The 22238-nt window shown below is 33.8% G+C and overlaps 4 protein-coding genes, 1 non-coding gene and 1 pseudogene across 13 annotated transcripts; 4 read left to right on the top strand and 2 right to left on the bottom strand.

The window, feature by feature from the left end:
* Window positions 1-4617: 4617 nt before the first annotated feature.
* LOC106418580 (phosphatidylinositol/phosphatidylcholine transfer protein SFH13) lies at window positions 4618-9028 on the top strand. Of its 8 annotated transcripts, XR_007320938.1 has the most exons (17): window positions 4618-4901; window positions 5165-5335; window positions 5443-5557; window positions 5629-5938; window positions 6022-6121; window positions 6225-6491; window positions 6576-6653; window positions 6733-6837; window positions 6917-6966; window positions 7042-7141; window positions 7254-7355; window positions 7442-7555; window positions 7643-7796; window positions 7887-8278; window positions 8382-8456; window positions 8552-8674; window positions 8772-9028. XR_007320938.1 is itself a non-coding variant. In XM_048751492.1 (16 exons), the coding sequence occupies exons 3-16, from the start codon at window positions 5497-5499 to the stop codon at window positions 8570-8572; spliced, it is 1929 nt and encodes a 642-aa protein (XP_048607449.1). In that variant the 5' UTR covers window positions 4618-4901; window positions 5165-5335; window positions 5443-5496; the 3' UTR covers window positions 8573-9028. The 8 variants fall into 8 exon arrangements, 7 of the variants coding, with proteins under 7 accessions (XP_048607449.1, XP_048607451.1, XP_048607450.1 ...); XM_048751492.1 differs by having other exon boundaries at window positions 8552-9028; XM_048751495.1 differs by having other exon boundaries at window positions 4619-4901; window positions 7646-7796; window positions 8552-9028.
* Window positions 9029-9363: 335 nt separating this feature from the next.
* Window positions 9364-13269, top strand: LOC106416657 (uncharacterized WD repeat-containing protein C2A9.03-like). 2 transcript variants are annotated; one of them, XM_048751498.1, is made up of 10 exons: window positions 9364-9486; window positions 9847-10033; window positions 10138-10305; window positions 11311-11397; window positions 11568-11702; window positions 11790-11900; window positions 11980-12071; window positions 12165-12270; window positions 12350-12436; window positions 12523-13269. In XM_048751498.1, exons 2-10 carry the CDS (start codon window positions 9878-9880, stop codon window positions 12934-12936), a joined length of 1356 nt encoding a protein of 451 aa, XP_048607455.1. In that variant the 5' UTR covers window positions 9364-9486; window positions 9847-9877; the 3' UTR covers window positions 12937-13269. The 2 variants fall into 2 exon arrangements, with proteins under 2 accessions (XP_048607455.1, XP_048607454.1); XM_048751497.1 differs by having other exon boundaries at window positions 11568-11900.
* Window positions 13270-13584: 315 nt separating this feature from the next.
* LOC106418443 (photosystem I reaction center subunit V, chloroplastic) lies at window positions 13585-14405 on the top strand. The gene has a single exon (XM_013859157.3). The coding sequence runs from the start codon at window positions 13772-13774 to the stop codon at window positions 14255-14257; it is 486 nt and encodes a 161-aa protein (XP_013714611.2). The 5' UTR covers window positions 13585-13771; the 3' UTR covers window positions 14258-14405.
* Window positions 14406-16647: 2242 nt separating this feature from the next.
* LOC106418549 (nucleoside diphosphate kinase 1) lies at window positions 16648-17646 on the top strand. Its single transcript, XM_013859273.3, has 3 exons — window positions 16648-16827; window positions 16946-16994; window positions 17146-17646. Exons 1-3 carry the CDS (start codon window positions 16777-16779, stop codon window positions 17490-17492), a joined length of 447 nt encoding a protein of 148 aa, XP_013714727.1. The 5' UTR covers window positions 16648-16776; the 3' UTR covers window positions 17493-17646.
* A 244-nt stretch (window positions 17647-17890) lies between these two features.
* On the bottom strand, window positions 17891-17976 carry TRNAS-UGA. Its single transcript has one exon. It is a non-coding gene; the product is annotated as a tRNA-Ser (tRNA).
* A 297-nt stretch (window positions 17977-18273) lies between these two features.
* LOC125583922 lies at window positions 18274-19549 on the bottom strand (annotated as a pseudogene).
* Window positions 19550-22238: the final 2689 nt, after the last annotated feature.

Below are 22238 nucleotides of genomic sequence, written 5' to 3'. Positions count from 1 at the left end.
TATGATGTATATACATCATGCATAAATGTAAAAATGCATTATATTTTTAGCTGGACCACCGACTTCCCACAAAAAAAAAATGAAAAACACTGACCAATAATAATGTAATTACTACGGAATATCATGGCCCAATGGTAAGGACGGGCTCCTTCCTGCACCCAGGTTGCGAGTTCGAACCCTGCCGGAGGGAACTATCTCATGATGTCTCTGGATACCCCACACGGATATGGGTCCATGCTTTAGAGCCCATTTGCATATCCGGGGAGAGGGTCTATCCGTGGGCTGCACCTCCTCTTGGGATTAGTCTGGGCCTTTCTATAGGTCCGGGATACCCCCAGGTTAAAAAAAATAAAAATAAATAAATAATAATAATAATAATGTAATTAGTGCTGTGGTCATTTGCTGGTGGGAGTTTCCACATTAAATGCTTTAAACTCAGATTTATTGTCCGTACGCAATCGAAGAGCAAGGTGAACATTTAATGGCGTATGATGGTGTGATGATGCGTTTGGACAAAGGAAGAACGACACATTCGCTACAGCGGTAAAAATAAAAAATAATCTTTTAAACAAAAGAATCATTGTCAAATGATGTAATTTTCCACCGGACTGAACTGGTATGTTCGTTGACAAAAAAAAGAACTGTATGTTCTAATAAGCTGTTTTTTTTTTTTTGCTACTAACGTTAATATCATATAAATGAATAAAAAATACTACAGAGTTTGAAAGTCCTACACTAATGTAGAGCCGTAAACTGGATTAACCTACGTCCATTAGCCCATATCCATTTGTCCATTTATTGTTTGTGGTCAGAAAGTGACCATGTCCATTAAGAACCATGTCCATTAAGGACCATACTCACTAACACCCGTGTTTACATGAACTGTCATGGAATCCATAACAGACCATATAAGAAAAGTTTAAATTTTGCGGTTTTGACAGAAAAAGTCAATTTTGCGGTTGTGGCGGAGAAAATCGATTTTTCGGTTTTAGCCAAAAAAACAGATTTTCCGATTTTGGCGAGAAACCCCGATTTTGAAGTTTTAACGGGAAAACTCAATTTTTCGGTTTTAGCGGGAAAACTCGATTTTTCGGTTTTGGCGGAAAAACTCGATTTTGCGGTTTTGGCGGGAAAACTCGATTTTGCGGTTTTGGCAGGAAAACTCAATTTTGCGGTTTTGACGGGAAAACTCGATTTTGTGGTTTTGGCAGAAAAAATCGATTTCCGGTTTTGGTGGAAAAAAATCAATTTTTGGTTTTGGCGAAAAATTTGATTTTGCGGTTTTAGCTGGAATACTTGATTTTATGGTTTTGACAAAAAAAACTTAATATTAAGATTTTAGCGGAAAAATCGATTTTGCGATTTTGGGAGGAAAACTCAAATTTTAGAAACCTTAGCTTTTTGTGACCATTGGACCGCCCATGTCCACATAGTCCAAATCCATTAACGCTCATTACCTATTGGTCATGTGATTCTTGTCCATTTATAATCCGTATGGACAAATGGGTGTCACCAAATTAGACCCATTTATATTTGGACATGGGCAACAAATGGTCAGCCCGCTCATTTTGACAGTTATACACTAATGTTTCCAGGCAAAAAAATAAAACAAGGAAACATTACAAAATAAATCTCATAAGAGAATTTGATTACATCACCCATTTTGCCGAGAGCGGCCTGAATTTCTTCTTTGATTTTTTTCCGAAGAGGGTGTTATGGAAGAGTGGCCTAATAAGCTGTTCTTTTGAACATACTGTTATGTTTGATGGGGCCATTCTCATTTACTGCTGGACCCGTTTGACTTGTAATTAGTTGTAACCCACAGTAAATATTAAGTAGGAATCTTGTAATATAAATATTTAAAAGTTAAAGAAATTAAGGTAGAAAATATGTTTTTGTTTTTTTTTTTTTTTTTTTGATCAAAGAAAATATGTTTTTGTTTAAAGGTGCAAAACTGGTGATATAAGTCTACGAGTGATGCAACACGGAAGCAATAATTCCACATTTTATAAGCAGTTATTGATTTATATGATTCTGAGTTCCTGAGTGCATACTAGTATGAGGTGTGGTATTTATCAGAAAACAATTAATATATCAGAATGTTAGTATTTATTTAATGCTTTAGAAAATCCACAATCCTAGTATGAATCTAAAATGATGAGAGGCATGCATTGAACACAACAGACTGGGCAAGCATGACACGTGTCCATTTCCATATGTGGTTGTATGAAAAGTCAACTTACTCCAGTTGATTACCACCATTATTTTGTTCTAACCAAAAATCAAAACAAAACACCTTTCGTGTCTTTTGAGACACACTTTTAATTCTTCTAGAACAATACACAAGAAACTTTACGCATGGTAAGATACAAAGTTTTTTTTTTTTTTTTTTTAAAATTTGGTGCAAGATACAAAGTTAATCAACCCTTTTCACCTCTTATTAATAAATCAGTTATTATGTCAATTGAGTAGTCTTTTATTTATTAAGTGCAGATATACTATCTAACTAGATTAAGATCCGCGCCTTTCGCGGAATAAGCATTATATATATAAATTATTTTATGTATTATATGTTCTTACATATTATGAAATAATAAATATATATTGAATAATTAAAAGTCAGTAACTATTACATATATAATTAAGTTGGTGCGAACGTATAAATCAATTTTATTAATCCAAACATTTTTTAAAAAAAATTTGATAGGATATGTAATTAAATTTAAATGATATTAACACACATAGTATATTTTTAATATTAATGTCTATTTTATTTTTTTATTTTTTTTAAATGATGCTTTCTACTCATATGTTTTTTTATCATGTGTATTTTTAATGGCAAAAACTTTAAATTACTGATAACAAAACTTTTATTGTGGGATTAATAATTTTAGTAATTGATAAAAATTTATCAATGTTAGTTCAAAACTTTTATCAAAAAAAATTATTCAAAGTAAATTTTGAAACTAAAATATTTATTTATTCAACATGGTTTATAGTTTAATTTAGAATGATATATATACATATATATTTTAAATCTTAATGATTAATTAAATTAGACTTTTACTTATATAATTTTGTAATCATTTGTATTTTGTCATAACAAAAATTTTAAACTATGGATCGCAAAATTTGAATGTGAGACTTTTAACAGTTTTAGTAATTTATAGTCATTTTTTAAAATTCAAAATATAAAATATACAGAAAAATGTAAATTTTTATAATATGGTTATTGTGTTTTTAAAAATATTATTTTAATAGTTTTAAATTAAACAAATTTGATAGAAGATACTTTTTTTTATCAAATCTTTATTATTTAAAATCATTAATTGTCATATATAATCTACCCACATTAGGCAATTCCGTAATCTTTATTTAATGAAATAATAAATGATATTAATAATTAATTTATGGTTAGTTTAATAAAAAGCTTATTATATAATGAGATGGACCAACCTATTTCTCTAATAATTCTAAGAATCATCCTAGTGATGACATGTGGCTACAAAAAGAAGTTGTAATGTTTTACAAATAATATATAGGGAATTTTACAACCATTAAAAATATTTTGAACTAGATAATAAAGATATAACATACGCAAGATAACAACTTTGAATAGTTCTCCTCTGCTTATAAATTGTAATTCGATTTGAATAAAATAGTACAAGTTTTTATTGCGAATAAGTGGTTAATAGTTCAAAAATAAACGGATACAAAAATTATGTGTCGGGACTTATTATATTAGAAAATATTCTTTCCGTTTCAAAATAATACATGTTTTAAAATTTTCACATTTTTAATAAAACATATTAAACTTAGTTATAACTGTATATATATTTTTTAATTTTATATTTTCTATATTTTTAAGCAAATAAAAATTTAAAAAATGCATTAATGTTTTTGAACTTTACAATTTCTCATTATTAATTGAAAAAAAATTGTATTAAAAATATAAAATATATATTTTTTTGAAACAATTTTTTTCTCTAGAATTTTTAAAACGGAGGGAGTACTACTCTGTAGAAGTAGTAGATCAATCAACTAAAAATCCCCAAAACTTGAACAAAATAATCTCCGTTGTACAGAAAACGAGAGAAACAAACCAATCTTTTTTGAACTTTTTTTTTGTTCATTTGTCTTCATCTAATCTCTCTGTCTTTATGTATTTCATTGTTTAAGACTTAAATGACTGATTTTACAAGCAACATGTTTAAAAAAGAAGAAGCAAAATACTGTTATTACATTTAGCCAAGAAGAATGTATACGAGATAGTGATGTGTGGAAAGACTAGAGTGGTGTACTTGCGCTAATGCAATGAATAGAACAGTCGAGAAAACAAATGATCTAGTACTAAATAATTGAAAAAATGTGACGTTGAAATGTTACCTTTGGATCAATAATTTAATAATCAGTAAAAGGGGGAAGGGAAGAAAAGGACAGAACGCATGCAAAATGAAGGCAGACCAAGTCAGGGTAAGAAAAAAGCTGCTTGCAACCTTTTTTTTACCTTCCCCATTGTTTTACAGAAGAATAGGGGACCCATTGGACCAACAGAAAACTACCAAACCAATCGAGTTTTTAATTTACTACCCCCCACATTTATGTATTTAAAAAAAAAAAAAATCAACAAAATGCAAAAGGGAATATAACAAAGTGGCGAAACTCAAGACTAACAAAAGTAGAAGAAAGAAGAAGAACACGCGAGAAAGTCCCGATCTTTCCGCATCTATCTAACATCTTTTACATATCAGAGGGAGGGGAGCTTTCGTATGATTGCGTCTTCGTCTCTTAATTTAACGTTTGTAGCCGTTCGATAATAACCTCTCAATCCGATCTAGATTCCGATCGTTTTGTGGGAGTATTGGAATCAGAGAGATCGTCGTTTCATCCTAGTAATTAAGGTAAACCTCAGAGTTTGGAGTCCTGTTTCATTTTTTTTATTGTTTGTCGGTGGGTGAGATCCGATTGGTTTCAATCGGCATTTGCTGCGATATACTAATATCTAGTTGGGTATTTAGAGTGTCGGTGAGGAGATTCGTGGTCTTCGTTTCCGATGCTTTGCTGTTTCATTTTTAACGGTTCCGTTTCATTGAAAGTTTCGAGCTTTGCATTTATGGCTTTGCTTGAAGTGATGATGCGTTTCCCTTTTTTTTTTTGTTGTCAGGAGAAGACAAGTGTAGATAACACTTTAAATGCATTCTTAAGCCCCACCTACCTTAAGAGCAGATCTGGATTCTTTTTTTTTTCGGGCTCTCTTCTCCATTTCCGACACAAAATCAAGTTCTCATATGATTACTCTGTTGTGGTAGAATTTATCGAGAACAACAACAACAAGGTTAAGATTTTTTTTTTAAAAATGGGCCGAGGCAGATTAAAACTTGTAGGCGCTGCTTTAGTTTCATTTCTCATTCTTTGACTAACCGTTACTCTCTGTTCCTGCAGGTTTGTATTATTTGTTTCACAAGTGATGGTCGCATAACTCCTCTCCTCCCATGCATGTCCTCTCTATCCGCTTTGCATCAACCACAATCTTTCCCTTTTGATCGAGATATGTCAGGTACAAAATTTGTTGTTGTTTGTGGATTTTGAGACTTTGTCAGATACTTACCTTGATTTGTCTATTTCAAGGAGTTGAAGAAAACGGAGCCCTTGACGAAATCAGGGAGAGGAGATCAGACTTTGAAATCTCAGAAGAAGATGAAAGACGCCGCTCAAAGATCGGGAGTTTGAAGAAGAAGGCCATTAACGCTTCAACCAAGTTCACTCATTCTCTGAAGAAAAGGGGGAAAAAGAAGATTGACTACCGGTTTCCTCCAGTAGTCTCTATTGAAGATGTAAGGGATGAGAAAGAAGAGAGCGTTGTGCTTGAGTTCCGCCGTAACCTTCTCGAGAGAGACTTGTTACCTCCTAGACATGATGAGTACCATACTCTTCTCAGGTTACTTCATCTTGTCCTTCTTTAGTAGCATATCATAGTCGCTATGGTTCCATAAGTTTGAAATGTGATTTTTGAGGATGTAGATTTTTGAAAGCAAGAGATTTCAACATTGAAAAAACCATCCAGATGTGGGATGAAATGCTTAGATGGAGAAAAGAGTATGGTACAGATACCATACTAGAGGTAAGAGAGCCATTGATTAAAGTTGGACACCAGCTTTGTTTGTTTCTCTATATAATATTCATTGGATTCAAGATCAAAATACTTTTATGTATGTGGATGCTAGGATTTTGAATTCCAAGAGCTGGAAGAAGTCCTGCAGTACTATCCTCAAGGCTATCATGGAGTTGACAAGGAAGGACGACCTGTCTACATTGAAAGGCTTGGAAAAGCTCATCCTTCTAAGCTTATGCGTATCACCACCATTGACAGATATCTAAAATACCATGTGCAAGAGTTTGAGAGAGCTCTCCTGGAGAAATTCCCTGCCTGCTCCATCGCAACAAAGCGTCGTATCTGTTCCACGACTACAATACTGGATGTGCAAGGACTGGTATTTAATTTCTAAGCTATTCATAAGTTTTTCTCTTTTAGTGCTTCCACATTCTTAGCTATGGAGTGTCATGTTTAATCACAGGGCATGAAGAATTTTTCACAAACAGCTGTGAATCTTGTCGCTGCCATGTCGAAGATAGACAACAGCTACTACCCTGAGGTACTTTAGTTTCTCAATTTATATCTACATCGCATATACATACCAGGTTGTTTCAAACCATCAATTTTTTTTTTTGCAGACTTTGCACAGAATGTTCATTGTAAATGCTGGAACAGGTTTCAAGAAGATGCTTTGGCCTGCTGCTCAGAAGTTTCTTGACGAAAAGACCATTGCAAAGATACATGTACTGCTCTCAACCTAGTTAATTTTCTCTTTGGCCAACTATTGCCATATGTACTTTATTCTTATTTCTGATGTTGCAGGTGCTAGACCCCAGATCTTTATCCAAATTACACGAAGTCATTGATTCAAGGTAGTTTGTTTTCCATTCAAATCAGATATCATTTGAAACCAATACTTACCAGATCCAAATGGTATGTGCTTGTAGTCAATTGCCAGACTTCCTCGGAGGTTCATGCTCTTGCTTTGGCGAGGGAGGGTGTCTTCGCTCTAACAAAGGACCCTGGAATGATCCTGAAATAATGAAGGTCTTTTATAACTTTCTATCAACTTCATAATGAATATCTACATCTTTTTTTTTAAATAATTTAGTCTGTACTTTTACATGAAACTGATTTTAGATAATGTGCTTTGTATCAGCTTCTCTACCATGGAGAATCATCACCCTTTAGGCAAATCAGTAGGAAGCTGAGTGACCCGCAGAATTCTGCTTCATCCTACATAAGTATACATCCATCAAAGGTAAATGGCTGTATCAATCCAATATCTTTGTTCTTGAACTTATTTTTTGTCCGGTATATAAATGACAAGTGAGCTTTGAATTTTAGGCTATGCAAGCTGAGAGTTCAGCAGCAGAATCTGAATCATGTTCTGATGTTCCTGCTTCTCTAACTGGAAGAATGTGCTCAGCCTCTGCTCATGTGAATCCAGTTTATGAGGATGTGAGTTATATTTGTTGTGTTGGTACATTTGTGTCACAGCACCACTCTAGTTTCATAACACTGACCGGAGCAATATGATCTATGTAGCAGGCTAGGGCATCAGATGTTAACGGCTATTATAGTTGCGATGACAAGTTCGACATAGCTACAAACCGAAAAGGACAAGAAAGGCAATCCCATTACCAAATGATCGAACTCAATCAAGCAACACTCGGTTTAAAACGTGAAACATCTCCACCAGGTTATACTTCAGGCTTTGCTGTTGATCAAACGGCCCTTAGCGTTGAAAATCACGATATAGTTTTCTCACATGTTAAATTTCATCTTCCAGGTACTCCCATCATCATCCGATGGCTTCATGATTTAAGGGGAACAATGGACATCATAAGAACTGAGAACGTAGCGAAAAGAATACTTGCGTTGTTGCTGAAACTAGCAGCAGTTTTTCGTTGTATCCCGTTTCAGATTTTGAGGAGGAAGAATACCATTACTCCTTCAATTCCAACAGAAGATGAGAACAGTAGCAGACTCATCTCAGCTCCTACAGAGACCACAATGAAAGACAAGATTCGTCCCTGTTTGGAACGTATTCAGGAACTGGAGAAAGTGTACGAGGAAATGCGGAACAAACCGGTTGAAATACCTGTAGAGAAGGAGAGAATGCTGATGGATTCTCTAGACAGAATCAAATCGGTTGAGTTTGATCTCGTAAAAACAAAGAGGGTAATAATAATAATAATATGCTGCTGCTTTTCCATTTTTTGTTTCTCACAAACTCTGCATAATCGTAGCTTGGACTTGACATTTTTTCCAATTTTTTTGACAGGTTTTGCACGCAACGGTGGTGAAACAGATGGAAATAACTGAAATGCTGGAAAGTTTACGAGACTCACAACTTCACGTAAGTCTCTTTTGATTATATGTTGCCTCGTTGTAGCAAAGAATATGGAGACATGAGTTAAACAACAGTTGTAAATCGTTGTCTGTCTTGTGCAGAGAAGAAGATTGTTCTGTTAGAGAAACCATAAGAGAACATCTTCTGCTGAGTTTTTGCATAAATACAACTCCAAACGTCTGCACATACAGAGAGAAATAACAGATTTCCTAAGGAACAAACATGTTAGTTTCTTCTTGATCTTCTTCTTCCTCCTCTAACTTGGGCCACACGCCATTTTGTTTATTTTCTCATAGTTCCATCTGCTTCCACTTCTTTAAGTTAAAAAGAAGGAGAAGAAGAAGAAGACAGGGACAGAGAAAATCTTTGATGGTTTAGAGTGTAGATTTGAGATGAGAGATGCGAGTATAAAAGCTGATTTCAAAGCCTTTTGTTGTAATCAGTGTAGAGAAGAAACTAGACTAGAATAACAAAAACAGTGTGAGATCTTGTTTAAGGTTATGATAATTAAAAACACTACAAATGTCTCTTTATTTGTTTGATAACATGAAAGCAAGAAGAAACGAGTTTGTGAAGAAGTAGTATACTAGCCATTATTATTAGGAATATCTGATGTAGTATCTTGTAGTGATGGATTTGCAGTTGGATATGATTGGAGTATTTAAAAAGTTGGCGAGGTTATATTGTAAATACTAATAAAATGTGGGCAATTCTAATAAATAATGCGGAACTCTTCCGAACGCCATGAGCTAAAAGACAAATCAACCCCTCGTAATCTCAAAACCAAATTTCAGTGAATACGATGGAAGGGCAAAAGCGTAAACAAAGCATCGATTAAAGAAAGGAGGTTTAAAAATAAGGAAAAACAAGGACCGTCCGATTCGTTTGTACTGATGCAGTATAGCCTGTGATGATCGAGAGAAGAAAAATAAATAAAAAAATGTCTCATCTCTTCTTCTCTCTCTTGCAATCGATCTTAACCAACGCCAATCCAATAAAAAAATTGTTGTATATGCAAAAGGAATTGCATCGTCAGGTAATGAATTTGTTTGAACCATACATCTCCTATTTTTCTGTCTTTTTAATTGATATGCTATGTTCCTGTCGTGCTCCTGCCTTGTTACGATTGCGTTGGACATACATGTGTATTGGTTTCGTTATTTCCGAACTTTCAGTGTGTCGGAGCCGGTTTAGTAGGCGTTTCGTTAGTTTCGCGATGGGATGAAGTTTCTATTTAAGATTGTAATATTTGTGGAGATCTATCTTTCCTCTAACCGCTTTGTTTGTTTTAGATGTTGCAATATTCATGTTTACAACTACTCTATTTGGCTTCTGTGGTCGCTTGCTTTCAGAGTTCTGTAATAAAATTGTGCTTTTTTTTTTTCTACATGTGCAGTTGCCTTTTCTATCCAAACTATAAATAAAATATGTCCAATTACCAAGCGGAGGAGGATGCTGCGTACATGGACCATGTTGATGATGATGATGATGATATGGAAGATGTAGACGACGATTTGGGTGACGACTTTCATGGTGATGACATGGCTGCATCTGACTCCGATGTCGACGAGTTTGACTACTCTGTAAGTATTTATATATGGATGCCTCTGTAACAAGTCTAATTCAGTTTAGTTTGTGCTTGACATTTTTTTACAAAATTATGTGGGTTTTTTTTTTTTGGTTACAGAGTAATAAAATAGCAGATACTTCAGCGGAGCAAGCCCGTAAAGGCAAAGACATCCAAGGCATTCCTTGGGACAGGCTTAGCATTACCCGAGAGAAATACAGACAAACTAGACTAGACCAGTATAAAAACTACGAAAATGTCCCTAACTCTGGTGATTCCTCCGGGAAAGTAAGTCTTCTTCTCCTTCTCTGACACCCTTTAGATATTGTATCTTTATTATTAAAACAAAAAGTACAAAATAAAAATACTCCTTATTTTTACCATTTATTTACATTTGAATGCCATTGAGATATTTATTGAACATATATTTAAGTATGCTTGTATTTTCCTAAATTAAATAATAGAATTAAGCATTTAATGTCTTTTCCTAATTTAAATAATAGATTTTCTTAATCAAATCTTAACCAAAATAGATTTCCTAATATATTTTATATTAACATATTAAATATTTTTAATATTTGTTGTTAGTAATAAATAAGAAAATTAAAAATTAAACATCATAATCAATTTATATAAAGTATAAATAAAATATAAAATACTTTATTCATATATTATTAGTATAATGCTTTCATAATATAAGCCTAATTAGTTATAAATATTGATTTTTTTTATATGACACATTGTGATATAATAGACAATTAAAATCACAAAATATAATTATTCAAAGTAATAAATAAAATTGTTATGTTTTAAAATGTTATATTAACAATTATGTAATAATTTAAAGTGAAAGCAAATATTTATACGGTCACAGGTCAAGCTCTAGAAATAAACAACAACAGCGCAATATTATTTTTCTTTAACAAATTTATTTTAATAGATATTATAGTTCCAAATATGTTTATATATTTTATGTATTTATAAATTTATTTTCTTTGTTTTTAAGGGATGCTAAGATTTTGAAATTGAAAAAAATTATGACCACCTCTTTATTATTTTAATTAGGATAAAATTTATATCAGAATATTTTATTAAATTTTTAATTTTAATTTTTATTATAACTGCAAAGATTAATTTTCAATATAAATTTATGTTTAAATACTACAAATACATTATTTAATATAAATTAAAAACATAAAATAAATATCGGGCGGGTCAAAGTCCAAGCAAGTGCTTGTTTCATCAACAATATTGGTTTCAACTGTATATATCATTTGCTTAGTGACCTCTCAGGATTGTATGGCTACACAGAAAGGGGCCATCTTTTATGATTTCTGGCGGAATTCAAGATCCATCAAATCAAGTATCCTTCATTTCCAGGTTTTCATCGAATCATATCTTTTTTATTTTTTCAAATTCCAATTTTTTTTAGTCCGTATGTATAATGAGGAATGAGGATGTACAAATTGCTGCAACTGTCCGCATAAGTTAAACATAAATGGATTCTTGTTGTTCTAAGAAGCTTCTACGTGTACATCTTTGTATTGTAGTTGAGGAATTTGGTATGGGCAACTTCTAAGCATGATGTGTACCTTATGTCACAATTTTTGGTGAGCCACTACTCTACTTTGACTTCTGGAAAGCATGAAGTTCTCAATGTTCAAGGCCATGTTTCCCCATCCGAGGTTAGTTTCCTTCCTTCTTCCAGAATCATCAGAGATTCTTCTTTTAAAACCCACATCAGTTATTGGTTTTTTCTTGTGTGGGTGAAGAAACATCCTGGAAGTTTGCTGGAGGGATTTACGAAGACTCAAGTGAGTACACTTGCAGTCAAAGATAAGTTCTTAGTTGCTGGTGGATTTCAAGGAGAACTTATATGCAAGGTAAACTCTAATGTTCTTCCAATTATGGATTACACAGACATGCAATCTAATCAACTGTTTCCACATTGGTTTGATGCAGCATCTTGATAGACCTGGTGTGAGCTTCTGTTCCCGTACAACCTATGATGACAATGCTATCACTAATGCAATTGAGATCTATAACAAACCCAGGTATCTGCTTCTCTTTTTTGCTCCATGTAGGTTTTTTTTTTGCCAGTTTCCAGCTTCTAACATTCCCTTTGGCCTATGTCTGTTTGTCTGCAGTGGTGCGCTTCATTTCACGGCCTCAAATAATGATTGTGGAGTCAGAGATTTTGATATGGAGAGATATCAGCTTGTTAACTATTTTCGCTTTCCTTGGCCAGTCAATGCAAGTCCCTTCCTGTTTCTTGTCACACTAAGTTGAGTGATAAGTACAGTTAACGTAAATGGATAATTTTTATTGGCAGCACACATCTCTGAGTCCTGATGGTAAGTTATTGACGATTGTGGGAGACAACCCAGAGGGTCTTCTCGTAGACCCCAACACTGGAAAGGTGCAGAGACACTATCCCTATGCTCAACTCTTCTGAATAAAAAAGCTTTTTTTTTTCTTCTAACTGATTTGGAATATTTCCGACAGACACTGGGAACGCTAGCAGGACATTTGGACTTTTCCTTTGCATCAGCATGGCACCCGGATGGGCTCACGTTCTCCACAGGTAACCAAGACAAGACCTGCCGGGTTTGGGACATTCGTAACCTGTCTAAATCTGTTGCTGTCTTGAGGGGTAACCTTGGAGCAATCCGATCCATCCGCTACACGTCAGATGGGAAGTACATGGCCATGGCTGAGCCGGCTGACTTTGTTCATGTATACGACGTCTCGAAAGGGTATGAAACAGAGCAGGAGATCGATTTCTTTGGGGAGATCTCGGGAATATCCTTCAGCCCTGACACAGAAGCGCTCTTCATCGGTGTTTGGGACCGCACTTACGGTAGTCTCCTTGAGTATGGCCGCCACCACAACTACTCCTACCTCGATTCATATCTGTAACCGTTCAAGAGCCATCAGAAGAATAAAATAGCTTACCACATGCCTGGTACACTCTCGCGTCCAAATAAAAACATTATAATCAAATCTCCAATGGTGTAAATGATGTGTTGTGCAAGTACTAGGGGTTTTCACAGAGAGTCTATTTAGTTAGCTTTTGAGTGTTGACTGTTGAGGTTCCTGTATATGTACATAAGTGTTTTGAGTTTCAGCTTGAGTTTGCATGAACTCTTTACTCTGGCCAGACCAGGATGAGACAACACGATCCGAGCCTGTAGCTCTCAGTATTTGGCTATAATCCATTGTTAGTGACTCGTTTTCATCCTTTTCTGCTGATTCTGTGTGGTATTCCGTTGGATTGTAAACTTGTGTGGATTAAATTGAACGTTAATAGAGTAGGGTCTTAGAAGGAGAACCGTCTAAAACTATGAGGGTTTTAACGCAAAAAGTATTTGATTTTGTGTTGATTTTGTCGTTTAAATTTGACAAAAGAAAACTTTAGGCGCTTTACAAAACAAAATGTAAATATTAGGGCTTTAACGCAAATATTGGTTCTTGTTTGACTGTCGGAATTTATGTCGATTAAATCGTAATAAAGTAAAACGTAAGGCGCTTTACGGAAAAAGGTTTAAACTAGGAGGGGCTGTAAGACAAAATACTTGTCTGAAATCTCATAATCCAATACAAACCAATGAGAGAATGCCACATCATCAACCTTGAATCCTATCCTCACAAGCAAAATCTTGTATCGTCTCCTCCAAGAAGCCAAAAGTGATGATAAATCCAAAACCACTCATTCTCTCTTGCACTGAAACTCTCCACAGAAGAAGAAGATAACATGGCGACAAGCGCATCTGCTTTGCTCACACCCACAACTTTCTCCTCTACAATCTCCCAGAAACACCCGAACTCCATCTCGTTCCATGGCCTCCGTCCTCTCCGCCTCGGTGGCTCCTCCTCCTCCTTGCCCAAGCTATCCACCACCTCCGGAAGAAGATCTTCCTCCTCCGCCGTCGTGAGAGCCGAGCTCAGCCCATCCGTCGTCATTAGCCTCAGCACAGGTCTCTCCCTCTTCCTAGGCCGGTTCGTCTTCTTCAACTTCCAGAGAGAGAATGTGGCTAAACAGGTGCCGGAGCAGAACGGGAAGACCCACTTCGAAGCGGGAGATGATCGTGCCAAGGAGTACGTAAGCCTCTTGAAATCGAACGACCCTGTTGGATTCAACATCGTGGATGTTCTTGCTTGGGGTTCTATTGGTCACATCGTTGCTTACTATGTCTTGGCCACTTCTAGCAATGGCTACGATCCAAGCTTCTTTGGCTGATTCATTCAAACTATATCTCTCTCGTTTATGTATATGTTTGACTTGTATGGCAAGTTACCCAATCTAGTCACCTATCTTTGTTTCTTCTGCTTGTTTCTGCCTCTGTGGGTCTTCCTTTCGTTTGAAACATATTATATTTCGTGATCCACTTGCAGAGTTAAAATAATATACATAATGACACAAAGATGAAACTAGGTGCATTGACGAATAAAGTCATCTGTGGCTAGAAAGCTAGTAGTGTGCTTGAGGTTCTTATAATTTTCAGATTTTATTTCATGTTAACAATGAAATCTCATGATGTTCATCCACTAATTTCAGAACTATATTATAACATTTGTATCTTTTTTTTTAATAAACATTTGTACTTGGTTATTCCGATTGTCCTCACAAACAATATGGAAAGTTTCTTTTGGCAAAAACAAGAAAAATAATCTGAACTAGATTGCCGGGAGCTTCTAGGACAGGTGGTCTGCGTACCACGTCAATCTCCCAGGCATCTCGGATTCGACCCACGCCTCCTGCGGCGAGGCTGATGGGCCAACTGGACCGGCCCAATAATAAAAGTTGACAAAAAAAAAAAATCTGAACTAGATTTTGATCCGCCGCGCGGGTGTATTTTTTAAAAAAATATGATGCTATTTGTTTTTTATGTCACTATTTAGGATTGAGAAAAAAAATCGAATTCGAAAAATCGAACCGATCCCAATCCGAATAAGTAGTACCAAATTCGTACCAAAATTGATTAAATATCAGAATTATTCAAAATTTTGGTATTTAAAAAACTGAAACCTAATCCGATCCGAACCGAAGTATTTTGGGTATCCAAAATAGATTTATATACTTATATATATTAATTATTTTTAGATTTAATATATATAAAAAAAATTAGAATATATATGATACTTTTAAGTTCGTTAAATACTTGAAAATATATACAAATAATCAAACGTAAATATTTAAAATAGTTAAATAATTATTAATTCTCTATCCAAATATTTAAACCAAAGTATTATATATCCTATATGTGTCATCATAGGTTACAAAAATATGTGTTATCATATAATTAATCATATTTTATACTTACCATCAAATAACTTTTATTATAATTAATAATATTTTATACATACAATCATATAAATAATCACATATTATATTTTAAAATTTCAATATGAAATATAAAAACCATAATTTAAGTTGGTATTTAAAATTGAGCTGTGTTGTATTTTTTTATATACATTGAAAATATTTTTATAATGGTTATTAGAAAATATGTTAGTAAAATCAAATTTTGAATATATATATATATTTTGATATAAATCAATTTTAAATTATTATTTTGATTTGAATATGTATATCAAGTAACATAAACCTATTACTTTTTAATATAATGTAATGGACTTTCAATTTTTTTTAATAACATAAGCTCATTATTTTTTTTCCTAACTTACTGATATTCATGTTTCCAAACATCACTATTTTTTGAAACTGCTATCTCTGTTGGAAAACAAAAGTTTAAAGTATTTTTACTTTAATAAGATAGATTATATGCAGAATTTGGTTCAACTCTGGCAAAATTTTGAGCAACGTCTCAAAGACAGGACTGATCAAACGTTACGGATTTCCTATTTGCAGTTATACAACATCTTTGTTTCAACCTTGCAGTCCAAGTCTTTTTAAACGACTTTTATTCTATAAAAATTAATAAAACATTTTTATAAGTCTTTGTTAATAATAGTCGGGAGGAATAAACATGTGTTTCTACAACTCTACCACACTCCCCGGTTAATTTCTAGATTGAACGGAAGCTTCACATGACGTATGCCTTCTGCTTTAAGATCGAAAGAAATTAGAATTAGAAACTTGTGAAAGTTTTCTGAATTTCGTCAAAATAATCTTATTGATAAAAACACTTTGAAAAATTACGCTTTCATTTTGGAATCTTGATTCTAATTTAAAAATCCAAAGTCATAAATAAATAAGAAATATAAATTATATTTTTCATTTATAAAAAATCTAAAAACAAATAGTATTAAAATAGAAAGAATAAAAATATGCAAATACTAAACTAATTAATACTATAAATTATTTTGTGCATAATAATATTATTTTAATCTTGCATATATTTTTAGTCATAGTTTTATAAAATTATTCTTGTATACGTTTCAACAAGTTCCTCTTCTTAGTCTTTTTTTAAATTTAGCTTCTACGTTTCCATAACATTTGCTTCCACCATGTACCCGGTTCTGATTCCACTTATGATACAACATTCCATTCCAGTCAATCCAATTCCTTATTTATTTGGATTAGTAATCCCTTTAACATATTTACGCTAAAGTTTCAAGTGAGGCATGAATGGACCTCTGAATAGTAAAAAGCAAAATCACATAAGGCCCATCTAGTGAAGCCCCACAACGAGGAGCGCATATTCTCAGCATCTAGGGCTCTTGTATATAACAACGTTTTCTCTTCACTGCGTATAGGTATCGCCGACTAGTAAGTGACATCAAAAAGAATCGACAATGGAACAAACTTTCATCATGATCAAGCCCGACGGCGTCCAAAGGGGTCTGGTACGTTTCTATTGATGCTCTTCATTGTTACCTGTGTTCCTGAGAAACTTGTTGTTTGATTTAGTGCTGTTGAGTTTCCTCACAAGTATCTTGATTATTATGTCTGCTCCATCTTCAGATCGGTCAAATCATCTGCAGGTTCGAGCAGAAGGGTTTCACTTTGAAAGGTAAAATACTTTTAAGTTGGTTGCTGCTGCATACTATCATCGTAACTGAGACTAGCTTAGCTGATGTAGCTTTTAAGTCTTGTATTTTAAGACTTAGATCTGGTCAGTATTGTATGATGATAGTTTGGTTTGATTGATGGCATGGTCTCAGGTCTAAAGCTGATCACAGTGGACCGTCCATTTGCCGAGAAACACTACCAGGACTTGTCAGCCAAGCCCTTCTTCAGTGGCCTTGTTGATTACATAATCTCTGGCCCAGTCGTTGCAATGATCTGGGAGGGAAAGAATGTTGTGTTGACGGGGAGGAAGATCATCGGAGCAACGAACCCTGCAGCATCTGAGCCAGGAACCATCCGTGGGGATTTTGCAATTGACATTGGGAGGAACATTATCCATGGGAGTGACTCGGTGGAGAGTGCTAACAAGGAGTGTGCGTTGTGGTTCCCTGATGGACCTGTGAACTGGCAGAGCAGCCTTCATTCTTGGATCTACGAATGATTCTCTATCGTTCTGTGATCCTTTGTTTCGGTTGTTTTTTATGAGTCAAAACATGTTTCTCTCCTTTGTTTTTGTTGCAAGCTCTGTTGCTTCCGCCTCTTTGCATGTTTTTTTTTTTTTAAGTTTGAATCTCAGAACATGACTTTTTTTTTTTTTTGTGTGAGGGTTTCTTTGAACGTCTTATATATTCTCTCTTTCTACCCGAGCAAGAGAGAGAGCCAAATGGGTTTTCATCGGAAGTTTTATTAGCGTTCTCAAATTCTAAAGCACAGACGTGCTTTTGCACGTAGACTAGTAGTGTAGGAGGAACATAATCTTGTGACCAATTATTGTGAGAAAAGCTGCTCCCGAATGTTTCTTTTCTTTTTCTTGAGCAACTCCCAACTGCAAAAATAAATCGTCGACAGCAGGGTTCGAACCTGTGCGGGCGAAGCCCAACAGATTTCAAGTCTGTCTCCTTGAACCACTCGGACATATCATCGACTTGGTGGTACTTGGTAGTGTGGTAGCTGGCAGTTTTGGTTGGTATGTTGTAATATTCAGACACTAATCCATCTAATGTACAAATTTTTTTTTTCTTGATCTGTGTTTGAAGTTCTTACAACACTCTTGCTCATCCATTTCTGAGTTAAGAGATCTTATCATGGTTATCAATTCAAACTCTGTACGCATTGATAACCAAATGCAAAAATTTGTTCAAGAAAATATGGTTATCAATTCAAAAGGGAAGAAAAGAAAGAAACGGTTACATTATGCATTCAAAAAAAAAAAAAAAAAAAAATCAAATAGAGATTAAACTCTGGAAAAAACAAACAACAAATCCCATGGGTTCAGCCGTGAAAGTATAATCTTTCATCTGGATAGGTTTCGGGGTCATGTATCAACAGATATTGACTTCTCACAATGTCATAAAAGAGCAAATTATCCTTCTTCTTCTCCTTTCCATCCAAAAGTGCTAGTGGGCGGAAGGCGCAGTGTATTGGGCAATCATATAAAATATATGTCATATCCAGATCGATGGAGAAAGTTTTGTCCCATGTCTTGTTGCCTGAATTGAAGGACCGTATCACTTGGTCGGACAAGGAATCATTCATCTGTGATACGCACAAGCGGTTGTCGAGGTTGCCACAAGACCATTGCGTAAGGATTATCATGATGTGAATTGGGAAGGGAGCTTTAGAGATGACTTGAAAAGCCTCGGTGTGAAGATCAAAAGATAAAATTTTGGTTTCCTTGCAATCTGTGAACCAATGAAGCGAACCATCTAACAAACACGATAAGGAGCAGAGGGAGTAGCATACCTCCAAGCATTGGGGATAAAGTCTAAAACTTCGCATGTAGTAGCGTTGTCAAGGCCTATCTCTGAAGAGTTGTATAGCCAAACAGGCTTGTAAGTGGATGATGATATTATGTCTTTACCGAATCCAAGCTTAAAGAGTCCGTGCTCAAGCTTAAAGTAACTCTCTCCTTGGCTGATCATGAGTTGTTGAAGTTGGCACGGAGGAAGAGGATGATACCATCTTGTGGCCGGGTTGACAACATAACCGGATTCCAAGGGATGGTAGAGACAAACGAGACCGTCACAGCTATTATTGGACACTAAGTACTGTCTTGCTGCCTTCTCCTCCTTATCGATGAGTATGAACCCAATACTAGTGTTCTTAGAGATTCGTCAGTACTTGCGGACACCATGAGAACATCTGGATCTCCTCTTCCTGACTGCTTCAACTGCCTCTCTTGGAAGCTCCGCGATTGGATCGTTGATCAGACTTGAATCTCAGCAGAGATCTCACAGGAAGTCTCTCCAAGATGACCTCTACCACGTCGTGGTGCAGCCATTCCATCATCATCGAATCAAGCAATAAGATTACAGATACAGAGGCTACTTGATTTTATAAGCGAGAGATTTGACATATAAAAAGGAAAACCTCTCAGGGATAAGGAAAAAGGATTATTATAAAAACTTCAATCCACGAATAAAATCCTTAACTGTTAGGATAACCTGAAAACAACCCTTTAATTTAATAAAAGTTATCCACCCGTTACTCTGATTCTTTGTTACGGTTTGTTAATTCTATACTATTCCCTTTTTCATTTTAATTCTTATTTTAGGTTTATCCGCACATATTTTTAAAAAATATTTAATTTTGTATATTTTCTAAATAAAAACATCATTACTTATACGCCTAACCACATTTCAACCAATAAAAAAAAAGATACCATATCTTTTTTTATTATATAAAAATTAGTTTTTCAAAGTTGCTAATTAAAATGACCACGACATATGTCAATAAAATAATTAAAAATGAGACATGTATCAAAAATAAAGTACAAATATTTTTTGTTTAGAATTTAAAAGAAATTTAGAAAAAAACAATTACTATTACAAAAATATTCTTATAGTTTCTTTTCAAGTTTTTAGAAAAGGAGAATTGCTATTACATAATCTTTAACAATTATAGTTTGTTTAGGATTTAAGAAATATAAAATTACTATCATATAAATATTTTCAGTTAATATTAAGTAATTTTTTTAAATTAATATTTTTTAAATTTGTTATTTTAACATCACTTCTACTTTTAGATTTTTCTTTGTTAATTAAATTTGTTTTAGTAGCATATTTATCATCAAAATTTTAAAAGTAAAAATTACTATTAAATAAACTTTTACAATTATCTATTAAATAAAATTTTACAATTATCATTGATCACGAGTTAAAAGAAAAAAAAAATCCTCTCTTGGTTTGGATTAAATTTTTTTCTTACAAATCTCTTTTATTATGATTTTAGATAAAAAGGAAATTATCATCACATAATCTTTTAAGAGTTTCTAATTAATATGATTGTGACACATCACAATATATATTTTAAGATTACGACATGTGTTTAGTTTTTTTTTATCATAAATATATAGTTATCTTATTTTAAACTATTTAATAGTAATTTCCTTTTTAAAATTCTAAACAAAAATAATTGTAAAAACCTATTTGAAAGTGATTTTTCTTTTAAGAAAAACACTTCTAAATAAAGAGAATTATAAAAGATAATATTGACTTTTTCAAAAAACATCTTAAAAAAACGAAATATAAAATCCTACATGTACAAGAAATTACTTAATAAAAATTATAAATAAAAACTAATTATACAAAAAGTAATATACATTTTTTAAAAGTCCCAACAAAATAAAATTGTAAAATTATAAAGCAAAAATAAATATAAATAATTCACAACTTTATTTAGGTTTAAGCTTTCTCATATTATTTTCACAAAACTCAATATTTACAAGAAAAATATTACTCTAGCTTTTTTAAAACATCTATCTATATATATAAAGTTGGCATTTTTCCTTCTTATGACATGTGGAAGGGGGTTTGTTGACATGTGTCCTCATGCTTTTTTTTTTGTATTTTAAATCCTTCTTCTTCTAGATTATTGCAATTTGTTCCATCAATTTCTAATTGTGTACTATATAATCCTTCTCAAATTTATTGGTCCCTAAAAATCAAGAAATAAATAAAATAATATAAATATATTTTAAATATTTAATTTATTCACAACTAAAAATATCATAAACTTTCACCATTGTATTATTTTTACTAATTTTTATTATTTCGTTTACGAATTATATATTTATTTCACTATTAATATCATAAATAATCAAACTAAGAATAAGAAACTACAACACCAACGCAAATAACCAAGAAAGCGGGCCAGAGGGAGAATAATAATCGAAAAGCCAAAGCCACCAAGAAGGAGAAAGTATATGCCTAAAACACTGGAATCACAACCAGTAGCTAAAAAGTAAGAAACACCTCACAAACTAAACAAGAACATACAAGACGGCTGTGCAAGTGAAAACCCACAAAGCTCTGGATAGAAGGGACCAAAGCTCTAAGAGACTAACTCCGCACACTTATACCAAAGGAAACACGGAAAGAAAAGAAACAACTTGAGGGAGGGAGAATGAAAGACAACCACCAAGAAATCAAAGACTAAACTTGAAACTAGAATAACATTCCAAGCCCACATATCATACACGAACGAAAACGTTATCCAAAACACGAGTGGCAAACATGGTGAAAGGGAGAGCAACCAGAGATGCGATGAAAACTGCAAAGAGATGCAAGAATAAAGAGGGAAATAGAGACGAAACGAAATCAACAAACTAAGGAGCCGTCCTCGAGCTATGAAAGAGAGCATAGAAGTCAGAACACCAAAAACTAGATCTTGAAAACCAAGACGAGCAGAGACTATTGATGGTAAGCCAACGACGAGGAATAAAACGTCAAAGACGACTAAAATCTGACCCAACCAAGGAGATGCAGTTCCTAACATCAACTGAAATCTAAGAAAGAAGAGGAGCAGTCAATATTGACTGGAAAATCCTATAATGCCGTGAGAAACAACCTAACAACTGAAAACTTATAAACCCGATCTACAAAAAATATCATATAATCTCACATAAAAAGAAGGCAAAGAAGAACAAGAGAAAGAGGTGAGTCTTTTTCCGGTGATGGTGAGAAGCACCGCACACCAGAAAGGTAACGAAATACATAGACGGTGACGACTCATGGTTAAAATATGGAGAGAGGACAAAAAAAAATCTTAAAAGTTATAATTTTCAAAAATATGAAAAAAATATAATACAATTTTGACGCTGAAATCGTTAATCTTAGAATCAACAAATGCGTAGATGCAAAGTTATTGAAATTCAATATTATTTTACGTTAAATGCTCACTTCACTAC

This window comes from Brassica napus, chromosome C3 (genome assembly GCF_020379485.1).
Source record: "Brassica napus cultivar Da-Ae chromosome C3, Da-Ae, whole genome shotgun sequence".
In the NCBI taxonomy this organism is placed as follows: Eukaryota; Viridiplantae; Streptophyta; class Magnoliopsida; order Brassicales; family Brassicaceae; genus Brassica; species Brassica napus.
The sequence above is the reverse complement of the archived record's forward strand: the minus strand, read 5'-3'. Positions and strand labels throughout refer to the sequence as shown.

What these genes read in the sequence shown, in the direction of transcription:
- LOC106418443 (XM_013859157.3), top strand. Translation starts at nt 13,772, where the DNA reads ATGGCGACAAGCGCATCTGCTTTGCTCACACCCACAACTTTCTCCTCT.
- LOC106418580 (XM_048751494.1), top strand. Translation starts at nt 5,497, where the DNA reads ATGTCCTCTCTATCCGCTTTGCATCAACCACAATCTTTCCCTTTTGAT. An exon ending in CACGAAGTCATTGATTCAAG is followed by an intron (nt 6,967 to 7,041) that starts GTAGTTTGTTTT and finishes ATGTGCTTGTAG; the next exon opens with TCAATTGCCAGACTTCCTCG. An exon ending in ATCTCGTAAAAACAAAGAGG is followed by an intron (nt 8,279 to 8,381) that starts GTAATAATAATA and finishes TTTTTTTGACAG; the next exon opens with GTTTTGCACGCAACGGTGGT.
- LOC106416657 (XM_048751497.1), top strand. Translation starts at nt 9,878, where the DNA reads ATGTCCAATTACCAAGCGGAGGAGGATGCTGCGTACATGGACCATGTT. An exon ending in AAGGAGAACTTATATGCAAG is followed by an intron (nt 11,901 to 11,979) that starts GTAAACTCTAAT and finishes GGTTTGATGCAG; the next exon opens with CATCTTGATAGACCTGGTGT. An exon ending in GCTTTCCTTGGCCAGTCAAT is followed by an intron (nt 12,271 to 12,349) that starts GCAAGTCCCTTC and finishes TTTTATTGGCAG; the next exon opens with CACACATCTCTGAGTCCTGA.
- LOC106418549 (XM_013859273.3), top strand. Translation starts at nt 16,777, where the DNA reads ATGGAACAAACTTTCATCATGATCAAGCCCGACGGCGTCCAAAGGGGT. An exon ending in ACGGCGTCCAAAGGGGTCTG is followed by an intron (nt 16,828 to 16,945) that starts GTACGTTTCTAT and finishes CTCCATCTTCAG; the next exon opens with ATCGGTCAAATCATCTGCAG. An exon ending in GAAGGGTTTCACTTTGAAAG is followed by an intron (nt 16,995 to 17,145) that starts GTAAAATACTTT and finishes GCATGGTCTCAG; the next exon opens with GTCTAAAGCTGATCACAGTG.